Source organism: Rana temporaria, chromosome 1 (assembly GCF_905171775.1).
Source record: "Rana temporaria chromosome 1, aRanTem1.1, whole genome shotgun sequence".
Classification (NCBI taxonomy): domain Eukaryota; kingdom Metazoa; phylum Chordata; class Amphibia; order Anura; family Ranidae; genus Rana; species Rana temporaria.
The window spans coordinates 569,258,491-569,273,313 of record NC_053489.1 but is presented as its reverse complement, the minus strand read 5'-3'; the positions used below and the strand labels follow the sequence as shown (position 1 = coordinate 569,273,313).

The 14,823-nt window shown below is 44.2% G+C and overlaps 1 protein-coding gene across 1 annotated transcript in view; it reads left to right on the top strand.

Annotated features, from left to right (window-relative positions):
• The window catches only part of PDGFRL (platelet derived growth factor receptor like), a 155,078-nt gene that overhangs the window by 120,779 nt on the left and 19,476 nt on the right, over positions 1-14,823 (top strand). Inside the window, exons 4-5 of the mRNA XM_040334592.1 lie at positions 9,184-9,477; positions 11,633-11,772. Coding sequence (XP_040190526.1) covers positions 9,184-9,477; positions 11,633-11,772 — 434 coding nt within the window. The remainder of the gene's footprint in view (positions 1-9,183; positions 9,478-11,632; positions 11,773-14,823) is intronic.

Genomic DNA, 14,823 nt, shown 5'->3' with positions numbered 1-14,823 from the left:
TTCTCAGTCCCCTCTGCACATCATAACCCCCTGCCTTTTTCATTGCAACCCCTTTTCACACCAAAATCCCCCCCTTTATATCACTGTGCCCTACTTCACATCAGTCGCACTTCACAGCAGTGTCCTCAACATCCCCTCACCCTCCTTCACAATACAGTCCTCAACCACCCTTCATATCACCTTTCCCTCCACATTCCTGTCCTCGTCCCCTTTTTTAACACCCTCCTCTTCACACTTCAGTCCCCAGCCCCCCTTCATATCACCCCCCCCCCCTTCCAGTTTGCCCCCCATCCTACATAGCAGTGACATAGCCCTCTTCCCTGTCCTTCCTTACACAGGGCAGGATCGTTGTGGATGGAGGGCCGGAGTTGCACAACTTTTTCTGTTAACCAGGTCGCGATTGGTTGCTAGGACTGCCCTGCATCCCTAGCAACTAATCAGTTTACTAGGGCAGCTCCTGCCCTCAGCTTTGTGAAGATGACAGTGCTAGCAGCAGCTAAGGGGAAGAGCCAGCTCCTAAATGGTGTTGCCGTGGTGGGCCCAGATAGGACAGGGACTCGGTCCGCATCGGGATCACGGTCTGCCGTTTAGTAATGACTGGCTTAGGCCTTCAATCTTTAAGGGAGAGGCAAATGGAAAATATCTCATATATATTTCACCTGTGTCACGATGAACCAATAAGTAGAGAAGCTACCAAAATATGCTGTGACAGAATTTATGCCTAGTCCAACACTTATCAAACTTTACATTAATTATGTGGATGAATAAGTCTGCTAGCTAACAACCAAAATCGAGCTATTAGAGTTGAGTGTACTTCTACTTTAAGGTAAAGGTTGTCTGTAATATTATGTTCAGGAAATAGTCAAGGGTTAAGATAGATGCAAATACAGTATATCATCGTCACAAGGAAAAAAAAACTGCTTATGTCTTATCTGCTGTGCATCTTATACTGGCTTTTACAGGAAGCCTGTATTCTTTCATTTATGCATGGACTAAACTAAAATAGTAATGTATCAGCTACGCAATCAGCAGAGTGTAGTGCATGTAGTGAGGGAGTAGGACGCTTCCCGACGAGTCTGCTCTCTCCAGGGACCAGACAGATAGCCAGCTAGACACCGCAGACAGGCAGGCAGGCTCCTACAATCTTTGCTGCATGAATCAACTTGCAGCCCATAGGACCGGCTCCTTCCTTCCCTTCGTGGGCCCCTCTCTTCAGGTAAGACCCTGTCTTTCAGGGCCATCTTTCCACCCCCAGGAATCGCTAGTGACCGTCCTTTTCAGGACAGCCACTCCAGCGATCCAAATTGCGGCTGTTTACCTTCTCTTAGAGCCGCATGCACCCAAATCAGTCACCCATAATCACCCCGGCCACCCGCCGCGCATAGCAGCGCTTTTTTCTGGCGATCTGCGGCTCTTTCCCGCATCCGCGCCAGACCAGGCCTTACTCGCGGCCGCCGCAATTAGGAAAGACCGCGGCTTCAGCCGCGGCCTAGGGGCGCGCCGCAAAAAGGAGTACTGACAGCCTGGAAATTTTCCTAGAATTGTCAGGGATCATCCCCCTATCCCTGGAGGATCCCATCCTCCCCTGGATTAACAACCAGCTCATACCCACCAAGCCAAACAGCCCCCAAACCTGAGGCCTGTGGCCCGGTCGGCGGCCATCTTGGTACTCCTCAGCTACAGTGACACCCTTCTTCCCCCCCCATTCCAAACAGTACTTGATCCAGGGTTTCGTCCGATCGCCTTTCAGGGATCAGGAAGGAATTTTTTTTCCCTGCGGCAGCAAATTGGCTTAGCACTGCCAGGGTTTTTTTTGCCTTCCTCTGGACCAAGGCCAAGCGAGAGGATTCAGCGAATCTTCCCTCTATTGCAATTAATCCCCCCCGGTGACTGGCAACAATGGTTAAACTGCGATACTCTGCAGAAACGATTTGGGGTCTGAGACAATTCGCAACAGTATTACCAGCCGTCACCAAAAAGGCCTTAAAAATAGACCAACTTTTGAGATTCGATCAACGATCGACCATCAAAAATTTCAAGCATTTAACCCAGCTCAAGCACATATCATGTGCTTTGATCAACACAAGATCGGCAGTAAAACACCGATCAGAAATCCACGATTTCTTACTACAAAACGATCTAGACTGCCTCTTTATCACAGAAAGCTGGCTTTCAGACGACTGCAACACCTTTCTTGGAGAATTGGTGCCAGAAAATTATCGAATTATAACGGAAAACAGAATAGGGCAAAGAGGAGGAGGCCTGGCGGTGATCCATAAGTTTCATATTGCAATCACTAAGCCGGTCCTTCAAAATCCTCTTCCATTTATGGAAACCCTTACTCTTCAACTTCAAACTAACCCCCAGGAGACTGTTCACATTCTCCTCTGCTATAGGCCACCTGGGCCAAAATCGCAGCTTCTACCATCATTAACGGAGTTCATATCCACTTATACCCTCAACAGCAAACACCTTTTGCTGCTCGGGGACTTCAATCTGTGGGCCAACTCCTCACAGGATCCCATTGCGGACGCCTGCATCGATCACCTGGAAGGATTAGGACTACAGCAACTTATATGCGGTCCCACGCATGCTTCAGGTCACACACTCGACCTAATTTTCAGACAAAATCTGAAAATAAACATTTTGGGAAATGAACCTTTGCCATGGACAGACCACCATGCAATTAGTTTCATAATTTCCAAAATTCCACCAGTGATAAAAGCACCCAAGCCGGTGACAATACACTGGGCTAGATCTCAGAAGAAGCTCCATTCGGAACTCTTCAAATCTACCTTGGGAAACCGAATCGAAACTATTCATCCTCAGTTAACAGCCTCAGATACACTGGATGCCATAAATGCAGCTCTGCTACAATCAGCCGACTTAGTAGCACCGAAACGCAAAGTCCGCATCCGGAAAAAAAAGTCCGGCTGGTTCAACAACCAGCTGTCGCTTCTGAAGCAAGAGCGCAGAAGGGCGGAAGCCGCCTGGAAAAGAAGCCCTTCAGAAGATCACCTCATCATCTACAAGGCAATAACAACACAATATCATAAAGAAATCTTCAAAGCCAAGAAACATCATTTTTCTATGACGATTAACAGCGCCATGAACCGCCCCCGAGAACTCTTCAAGATGGTCACCCAGACCATGAATCCGGGATGTCTTGAAGTCCCCAATTCAGACACCCAAGAGTTCTGTAATGAACTATCGGATTTCTTCATCGACAAAATCGAAAGAATCCGGGTAAGTATTCTGCAAAATAATACCCCCCTCAGCCCCCTCTTCAATCAACTACAAAACACCAACAGAAACCTTCTACAATCAACTAAGTTCACTCTGGAACCCATCTCCATCGATACCACCAAAAATATCATTGGTGCGTTGCGGAACAGCACAGCACCCAATGACATCATTCCCACCAAGCTGCTGAAGGAATGCGCCGACATTCTGGCGCCTCCCATCACACAGCTTATAAATCAGTCATTTAAGGAAGGCATAGTGCCATCCCTGCTGAAAGAGGGCACAATCCAGCCCATCTTGAAAAAACCTAACTTGGATCCCAAGGACCCAACTCACCGCCGTCCCATAACAGGCCTAAATATTCTCTCCAAGATAATGGAGAAAATAGTGGTACAACAGCTGCAACAGCATCTGGATACCCACAATCTACTCGATCCATTTCAATCAGGTTTCCGTCCCGGACACGGGACAGAAACGGCCTTACTCAAAATATGGGACGATGCCCTCGAGGCCGCAGACGAGGGAGAATCCTGTCTCCTGGTTCTGCTGGACCTAAGCGCAGCCTTTGACACAGTAGACCACAAAATGTTACTGATGCGACTGGCCGAGGTAGCCAGAATCGCAGAAGGTGATTTACCATGGTTTTCCTCCTTTCTTGAAAACCGATCACAAACAGTGAAACTGGGATCTTTCACGTCGGAAAAACGCACGGTGCCATGTGGAGTCCCCCAAGGATCCCCCCTGTCACCGGTACTGTTCAACATCTATCTTCGCCCTCTCTTTGATATTATCAGTAGCCAAGAACTACTTTATCACTCTTATGCAGACGATACGCAATTGTATTTTCGCATCTGCAACAAAAAGGATCATCATCTCAGTTTAGAGAAATGTCTCTCTTCGATAGAAAACTGGATGACTAAGAGTTATCTTAAACTCAACAGTTCCAAAACAGAACTTCTTATGTTTCACGCCAGCCGAAAGAGTCAACTGGCAACAACCTGGACACCCCCGCCCATTCTGGGCCAAAGCATCACTCCTAGCTCAAGTCAAAAGTCTAGGAGTCATTTTTGACACCTTCATGACAATGGACGCACAAATAGGGTCAGTAGTCAGCGGATCGCACCATTTGTTGCGCCTACTACGCAGACTTATTCCATTTATCCCCAAAGAAGACGTAGCAGTCGTGGTGGGAACAATTGTGAATTCCAGACTGGACTATGCAAATGCCCTTTACCTCGGGCTCCCAAAGTACCAAATCGCTCGTCTGCAAGTCGTACAGAATACGGCCGCCAGACTGGTGACTGGGAAAAAAACATGGGAATCAATCTCACCTTCGTTGAGAACCCTTCACTGGTTGCCAGTAAAAGACAGAATTGTATTTAAAGCACTCTGCCTGACACATAAGTGCATCCATGGGAAGGCGCCGCAATATCTTTGCGACAAGATAGAACCTCACAATTCTAATCGCGTTCTGCGATCCACTGACCAAAATCTGGTCAAGGTGCCAAAAACCAAATACAAGTCCAAAGGAGAAAGAAGGTTTGCTTTTCAAGGTCCGAGACTATGGAACGCTTTACCAACCAGCATTCGGTTGGAGGAAAACCACCTGACTTTCAGAAGACAGATTAAAACTCTGCTCTTCTGATGTCATTGAGACACGAAACATCAAGCGCCCAGAGGCGATTCAGTTCGCATGTGCCGCGCTATATAAGTTTTTCATTCATTCATTCATTCATTCATGTACATATATCACCAAAAGAAGAAAGACAGGAAAAGATAACATCAGCTAAAATTCCAAAAATAAAATTCAGTTGCAAATATATTTCAAAAGGTGCCAGTTGTATTAAAGCACAGCTTGTGATATACCGGTGTATATATATATATATATATATATATATATATATATATATATATATATATATATATATATATATATATATATATATATATATATATATATATATAATATAACTAGAATAAAAGAATAACAAACATTGCCAAAAAATTAACCAAACCAGTGATCTATCTCTATACAAAAGACAGGATATGCCATATGGAACATCTAAAATGGAAATTTCCCCCAGGATATACAGGACCTTAATGTAATAACCATACAGTTTAACACGTCATCATTATTTTTAGGCTACAAGGACACCTTCAGGCTACAATGAAACTGTATATGTAACTTTATGCCGTGACACTGCTAACTCTACTAAATGTAGTAGATGAAGGGCCAGATCACCGTCTTAGAACATTGGCTTGTTCATTTCGAGCATGCGCACTGGGATACCCCCACGGACGGCGCATGCGCCGTTAAAAAAAAAGTTGTTTACGTCGGGTCATGACGTATTTACATAAAACACGCCCCCATTACATCCTTTTGAATTCCGCACCCCTACGCCGCCAAAGATACACTACGCCGCCGTAACTTACGGCGCAAATTCTTTGAGGATTAGAAAAACAAAAAATTAGTTACGGCGGCGTAGTGTACCGTATTTATCGTGGTATAACGCGCTCCCGCGTATACCGCGCACCCCTAAAGTTGTCCTGTAAAAAAAAATGTTATATGATTTTATTACTTACAGTTTTGGTGTCTTCCCAGCGTCCATCGTCCGGTCCGGCGTCCGTCTGCGGCCTCGATGGTGTCCTCCCGGCTTCTCCAGCTCGCGCCTCAAGTCGAGTCCCCGCTTCCCGCGCTCAGTTCGAACGCCTCCGCCGACATATACCGAGTGCAGTACACTCGGGTACATTCGGCAAGGCTCGGCTTCGCTCGCGCTCACGCTCTGTGACGTTTATGCGTGAGCACGAGCGAAGCCGAGACTAGCCGAATGTACCCGAGTGTACTGCACTCGGTATATGTCGGCGCAGGATTTCAAACTGAGCGCGGGAAGCGGCTATCAGTGTATATCGCGCACCCACGATTTTCCCCTTATTGTAAGGGGAAAATAGTGCGCGATATACGCCAATAAATACGGTATCTTAGATACGCTATGCCCGGCGGATATATGCGCCATGCTACGTGGATTTGGTCCGAAGTGTCTATGAGTATTGTTTGACCAAAGAGATTTGTAACCGCAGGAAAGGCACCACATTAGTGATCTGGGGTACATGGTTTATAGCCCTGGTTTGGTTCAGGTATAGTGAATATTATTACAATTTCTTTTAATTCCCAATAGCAAAGTTTTTGTTTCATTATACCATTTACATTTTCTAACGGGAGACATTTATCAGGAACCTGTACCGCCTGTACCATTTAAAATGAGTGCATGCACTTGCTAAATCTTTTCTAAGCAATTATGCTTTCAAATAACTATTATTATAATACAGAATTTATAGTGTAATTACCATGCATGTTACAATATTAAGGGAGACGGTACAAGACAGTTGCAATACAATTCAATACAAAAGGATTAGGAGGGCCCTTCTCATTGGAGCTTATTGTCTAAAGGAGAAGAGCAAGTAGTACAAATAATGATAGCTGTGAGGGATGAGCTGATGGAGAAGTACATTTTTTTTTTTTTAAATCTTTATTTAATTTTTCATTCGCACACAAAATTAGCCCACGCAGGGGCCAAACCTTTGCCCACGCAGGGGCAGTTCCTCTGATGTGGCAACATACCGCAACAAGGCACAACATACAACATAACCAAACTGACTTATACTATAAACCCAATGTGGGGCGAGGTTCAGTTTAGGAGAATCTGTTCTCAAATTGGTACCGACAGGATAATGCAACATGAGTAGAAGTACATTTTTAGGTGGAGGTTGGATAGACTTACGTGAAGAGATGAGCATTCAGGGGCTATCCCATGAGCCATGTAGCAGGTACTGCTCTCCACTGAACCTGCATTCATAGTGCCATTCATAAAGTGCAGGCCGCTGTGTGAAGCTTGCGTTTTACCAGAGAGTGTTTTCTACCATAATGCTGCCATAGAGTACTCTATGATTGTTAGCAATGCCAGTTACATAGTTAATCTGGTTGAAAAAAGACACAAGCCCATCCAGTTCAACCAACAATTACAAGATTTTGAAAGGTTATATGACAAAGAACTTTTCTTCCCACTCCCATTTATTCCCCTGAATGTGAATCTGCTTGGTTTAGGACTCTGAAGTGCTAAACACATTTTTAAAGTACATTAACCACATGCCGACCGCCCCACGTAAATTTACTATGGCAGGGCTGCCGCTCTGAGCAGAATCGCATACCTGTACATCATTCTGTTCTTCCGGGTCTGGGGCGTGCATGCATGTCACCAGTGAAATGCTCCCGCTGTGATTGGACACAGCGGGAGCCAATCAATAGGTCCTGCGAACTCTATGTCAGCCAGGACCCTCTGATCGTTCGGGAGAGAAGAAGAACCACGGTCTGCCTATGTAAACGAGTCAGATCACTGTTCTGTCAGTAGGGAACGTAGTGATCCTGTGTTTGTTCAAAGCAGGAACACGGATCTCTGCATTCCCACAATAAAAGCACCCCCCACACACAGTTAGCAAGCACTCCCTAGGAACACATTTAATCCTTTGATCGCCCCTGATGTTAGCCCCTTCCCTGGCAGTGTCATTAATACAGTGACAGTGCATGTTTTTTTTTAACATTGATTACTGTATTGGTTCGACTGGTCCCCAAAAAAGTGTCAAAAGTGTAAGGTATCCAATTTGTCCGCCACAATGTCGCAGTCCCACTATAAGTCACTGATCGCCGCCATTACTAGTAAAAATATTTTTTTTTTAAAATAAAGATTCTATAAAAATGTCCCATAGTTTGTAGGCGCTATAACTTTTGCGCAGACCAATCAATATAGGCTAATTTGGATTTTTTTACCAAAAATATGCAACAGAATGCATATTGGCTTAAATTAATGTAGAAATTATTTTTTTTTACATTTTTTTTTTATTGGATATATTTTACAGCAGAAAGTAGAAAACATTTTTTTTTTTTGTCCTTTTTCTAGTGCAAAAAATAAACCGCAAAGGTGATCAAATACCACCAAAAAAAAATCTATTTGTGGGGAAAAAAGGACATCAATGTTGTTTGGGTACAGTGTTGCACGACTGGGCAATTGTCATTAATTTTTCAGTAACGCAGCGCCGTAAACGCAAAAAATTGCCTGGTCATTAAAGGGGTAAACCTTCCAGGACTGAAGTGGTTAATGTCCTACATATATGTGTGTTTTTTAAAAGCAGTGGTATGATCGTAGTAAGGCCATATCATTGCTTTCAAAGTTGGCACCTTATAGTGGCTCCTATTTCTGAGTCCTTTTTGTTGCCCCCAATACAAGTGGAACCTCGGATTACAAGCATAATCCGTTCCAGGAGTATGCTCGTAATCCAAAGTACTCGTATATATATTGAAACAAAAATAATTTGTTCCGCATTGACTTCAATGGTATACAATACCACCCCTGGAAAGAGCCTTGGAAACACACGGAAAGGCCTGCGGACAGCTCGGCTGACCTCGGCAAACCCCGGAAAGGCTCGGGAATGGAGTCTTTACAAACATTTCCGAATGGCTCAGAATGGAGCCGGTTAGGCTCCACTTGGCTACGGGGCCCCCCTATCTCAGGCTAAACGCAGTACTGCACACCGCTTTGGCTTGAATCCTGCTCGTGTTGCGTGACAACACTCGCAAACCGAGCTAGGATTTTTTTAAATACAGTGCTCATATTGCAAAACGCTCGTTAACCGTTACTCGCAATCCGAGGTTTCACTGTAGATGTTATCATCCCCAGGCTCACAAGATTATGGCTTTTGACCTCCAACTTTCAGGCACTCTAGTGGTTACCTTCATTAGGCAAACTCAAAACTGGCCACTTTGCTGATAACACTCGGCTTATGTAAAGCCAATCCCACAGATGAGACTGAAAACGCCTGACACAGAACAGTTACCAATGATGATGTAAACCTATATGTTCTTAACAAATGTAATTCCTTTTTCCACAGATAAAGGCGAACTATTTGTGCCATCTTCCACTTACTTTGAGATTGTCTACCTGCACCCAGATAAGCCAGCCATCATTCCATGCCGAGTGACCACTGCGTCTGCCAAAGTAACCCTACACAGGGAGTTCCCGGCTGAGGAGATCAAGGCTGATGGCACAGAGATTACCTATGATGTGAAAAAAGGTTTTGTGTACCAACATCCTACTGTCAACCAAAGTGGAGTGGTTTATTGCCGAGCAGAGGCCCGAGGGGCACCACAAATATCTATCAAATACCAGCTACTTTATGTAGAAGGTGAAGCAATTGCATGAATGTTTAAACGACCATTGATGTGGTTACCTAATTCTTTCTAATGCCTCGTTTCCACTGAACGGAACGGTTCGGGTCAGTAAATTTGGAGCGGTTAGAATGGGACCGGTCTATTCTCGTGAGCGTTTCCACTGCAAATCGGACCGTCAGGGACCATTCAGGGTTTAGAAATGCCTATCGTGTCCACCAATCAGTGGAATGTATTGTATCTCCGCCCTAATGGAACCGTTCCATTTTCTATGGCCCCACATCTGAAGCAGGACCCAGAATGGTCCGGTACAGTTCGGTTTAATGGCACACTTTCATAATGGAAATATCCAAAATAGCGTACCGAACCGATCCACTCACTGGAAACGAGGCATAAGAAACCCAATCGTTTCATCTTATTTTACTTTTTTTTTTTTTAAATGGGGGATGATGTGTGCAATACATTGCCTACTTTTGTGGTCATGTACCTGTTCCAACTTACATACAAATTCAACATGCACCCTGTACAACCACTTTTCCCTACAGGTAAGCCTATAATAAGGCTTACCTGCAGGTACTGGAAATATCTCCTAAACCTCTACGGTTTGGGAGATATTCGCCATATACGCCGGTCGCCGACATATGTGCACTGAAAAAAGGGCACGATCCGTGCCATTTCTATAGTGCTTGTGTCATGATCGTTGGCTCCCAGTGACGTTACGTGACTCCAGCCAATAGCAGAGCCGGAATCCACGGCCCTGGAAGGAAGAGGGATTGAAGATTGGCGCGATTAGAGAGAGGGGACAGCACTAATATAGTGGGCTTCTTCTGCAGGTAAGTGGCACATAATGGGCTAGTATGCAATGCATAGCCCATTATGCTTTTACTTTGCAGGGAACAAAGAGGAAGTAAAACCCATCAGGATTTACTTTCTTCTTAAGAACAAACCTGTAACCCGGGGACTTCCTATACTTATAACATACAAGCATAGGCGTGCGCACAGGGTGTGCCAGGTGTGCCCAGGCACACCCTAATCACCCTGTGCAAAACAGTATCCCCCTACTGAATTGGCTCCTCCTCCTTCCCCCCACAGCACTGCCGGCTTCCCTTCTCTCCCACCTGTTGTTGCTGTGGATGTTTTAGGATAAGTGCGGAAAGGGGCCAGTAAATATGCCATTTACCGGCTCCTTCCTTCTCTAAATGAACATCGTGAGTGTTCGGTAGAGTTTGTTTGAGCTTTGGGGTGCACACCCTAATGCCAAAGGCTGCGCACACCTATGCATACAAGTATGGGGGGCATGGGAATACAAATCTGTCATTATTATTATACAGGATTTATATAGCGCTTTACAACATGAGGGTAGATAGTATAGTTACAATACAATTCAATACAGGAGGAATCAGAGGGCCCTGCTCATTAGAGTTTACATTCTAGAAGGCATTATTAAAATTTGTATTTAAACAAATAGATGTTGAAATCACTAAAAGATGAACTCTGGGCAATAAGTCAAATGCACAGTGGAAAACATATTTAAAAAAAGTTTTACCTGCTAAGAATTTACACACCCTAGGAATACAGCCAGGTCCTGGTCCTCTCTGCAAATTACCTTGTTTGGTCCAAACCCACCCTAATCTGTGAAAGGAACAGAGGTTACATGCATATAGTACTAAACAGAGTTCTTCTTTGAGTTCTATAAGCTTCATGCACATAGGTGCATTTGCCCCTGCAGCAGAATATGCAGCATATTTCTGGTGCCCAGGATGTGCTAGAGCTGTGTACATTTGCCCATAGACATGAATAGTTGAAGGTAGCTGTATGCAATTATGTGTCGCCATGAAAAAAAAACAATGTAGTGCACATTCACAGGTGTAATGTCCTAAACGCAAACTACCTCCAGGACATTACGTCTTTGCGCGTGTGTTACGCTAATAACAGCGCATAACTGCTCACAGCCGCCTTCACCTATTCATGTCTATGGGCAGCTGAATACAGCACCAGAACTTCCAGGGCTCCAAAAATATACAGCCTGTTTACACCGCATGGGCAAATGTGCCCACGTGCATGATGTTATATTGTTTACTGGTAAGATATTGTTTTTTTTTATTATGGTAATGTGCAATGCTTAATATGATTACAAATGTAGCTTTTCTTTATTATGTGTTTTGTGTTTAGTTCCAAGTGGTCCACCATCTGCAACTATTACTTCCTCTGCCAACAAGGTTCATAGCGGAGGGGACTTCAGCATCTACTGCACCGTCCTAGGAGAGCCCAATGTAGAAGTAGAATTCACATGGATCTACCCAGGACAAGAAGTAAGGTTACAATTGTACATTTACGTGATTGGAAGCTGAATTTAGCTCTTAGTAGCCCACATTCTTCAATAATAAATGGTTGGCAAAAAATAAAATCATGTATGACCATAAGCATGAGGTTAGATTTTTGGGGGTATAAGTAGAAAAACTCTGTCCTTTCCTTATGTACTATTTAATTTTTTTGTCTGGAACCCACATTTTTAGCGTGTTAGTCTTCTAGGAGGTTCAAGGCTAAAATGATATGTCCCTAATATATTAACCCCTTCATGACGTTGTGTAAAACAAATCCAAACACCTGAACACAATTTTGCAACTTTGACATGTGTTAGTAAAACCTATAATCACAACTACTTTGTTGGATTATACTTTGTTTTTCTCAGGATAAATAGGGCTTTCATTTAGTGTTACATGGTGATCTCAGCATTCAGCTGATGGGGAACCGGGATTCCATGTTCCCGACTATTAGCACAAGACCCAGGCTCTCGGTGAGATCCCAGTCTCTGTGCTCCCAGCACAAACACATATATGCATATATGCAATCTCACAGAAGAAGACCCACTTTAGTGAGACCACATGTATGTGTACAGGCGGGCGCAATGGGCTGAGCACACACTTGTGCTAGTAACTAAAATATGCATAACCTGAATCAAAATGTATTTTCTGTTTTAACACTACATATTGCAGGGGTATAAGGTTATTACAGTGTTTTCTATTATGATGTAATATTTACAGTATATACTGATATTATACTGTAAGTTGTATGACAAAATAATACCTATACAATTATTTCATACCAAAGACACAGTCAGTTTGTAATGCAGGCATAAAAGTGTCATTGCAGATTTCTGGTATAGTACGTGACACTACACATCTCTACAATATATCCTTTTGATCTGTGACTGTGGTGAAGCCAATATGAGGTGGTTGTCCATTTTCAGTTTTTTTTTTTACCTTGAAGTTTCAGGTGTTCCCATTCCTGTTGCATGTTCCATAATGTAAAACATAGGTAAAAATGTTAAGAATCAGCGTAGAACCCCCTTACAATAATCATCAAGGGAGTGCAAGTCTAGAAACACAAGGCTGGAGATAAGAGACCATTAGGTGTTTTCAAGTACTTTTCCAATGGTGGGCTAAGTAACAGGTACACTGTATACATGGGCATCCGCTGAAATTTTTTCAGAGGGGGGCGTTTCGGCAGCGGCGATACACAGTCGCATTTTACCCTTTCTTCGACCGCTAGCGGGGGTTAAAAGCGCCCCCCCCCACGTTAAAATGTAAAAACACCCCACTGTGTCCCCTGCATCTTTCAATATATCTTTGTCACTACTGTGTACCCCCTCTCCACAACTGCACCTCTGGACCCCTTTACATTACACAGCACCCCACAGCTCTGGACCCCTTTACATTACACAGCACCCTGCACCACTGGACCCCTTTACATTACACAGCACCCTGCATCACTGGACCCCTTTACATTACACAGCACCCTGCATCACTGGCCCCCTTTACATTACACAGCACCCTGCATCACTGGACCCTTTACATTACACAGCACCCTGCATCACTGGACCCTTTACATTACACAGCACTCTGCATCACTGGACCCCTTTACATTACACAGCACCCCTTTCCCTTGACTGAAACACTACACTATATTGACAGTATATTTATTTCAGGTCTAAAAGAGGAACCTTTCGGAATGAGGGACAAATGGATTTGATTCCAGAAGAGGGACCGGCACTCTTAATAAGGGACAACTAGAGGGGAGGGGAGCGCTGCAGTCACCGCTTAAATTGTCCCCAGGGCCAGTTCGGCCCTGCTCCTGGCTCTTCCTGGCAATTTCAGGGGGGGGCAAACCACCCCCCTTGCCCTATGGAGCGGACGCCCATGACTGTATAGCAGGTAGCATGCACCGTGAGAAAGTACTAACTTTCTTCCTAATCCTCCACTGCCTTGATTTGCTGTTAGAATCCAGAGACCTACTCAATGCTTTAAAATATGGGGAAACCTGATCCTTTTCCAGAGCCCTACAAATACCACACTCTGGGGTTGATTTACTAAAACTGCAAAATCTGCATGGAAGCCAATCAGTGTCTAACTGTTATAACTTCAGCTTGTTCAATTAAGCTTTGATAAAAAAAAAAAAAACTGGAATTGGTTTCTTTGCAGAGTTGCACCAGATTTTCCACTCTCCAGTTTTAGTAAATCAACCCCACTGTGTATTAGCTGCTGTCCAACAAAACCCTGGCTTTGTCACATGAGCTCTCTGTGGAAAGAAGAATAGGCTTACTGTGCTTGTTAGTGACTCTGTCTATTATAACAGACTCACTTTTAACTAACAATAAAATATACAGTGCCTTGAAAAATTATTCATACCCCTTGACATTTTTCACATTTTGTCATGTTACAACCAAAAATGGAAATGTATTTTATTGGCATTTTATGTGATAGGCCAACACAAAGTGGCACATAATTGTGAGGTGGAAGGTAAATGATAAATGGTTTTCTATTTTTTTTTTTTACAGTCAATACTTTGTAGAACCACCTTTCCTGAAAGACTCCATACGTATGGGCTAACCCCGTCTCCACTCCTCCCCTATTGGACCCCAGTCCCATAAATCTTTGCTCTAAGCCAGAGGCCACGTTCCTTTTTTGTCCTCCTCCTAAAGACCAGTTTGGTTATTTCGACTATCTAAGCCCAGGCGGTTGGGAAAGGGGATGGTGACCTCCAGCAAATGGAATTCTCTAGTGAGGCACATGGTACAGGAATCCCTTAAAACATGGAATGCAAGCCACATGCAAAGTTCAACAGCCATTGCCGCATGTTCTCCCGCTAGGATGGCCAGGAAGAACTGTAACTGTCCCAACCAAGCCATCCATCTATGAAGATCTCAGACAGTGAGGCAGAGGGAGATGAGTCTCGTTACCCTTGTAACTTCTTTTGGTTAAGGCAATGAGGGGTGCATTTACATTAACCTCCCTGGCGGTATCCCCGAGCATGACTCGGGGTGGATTTTCCATGCCAGGATCTGTATCCCCGAGTCACGCTCG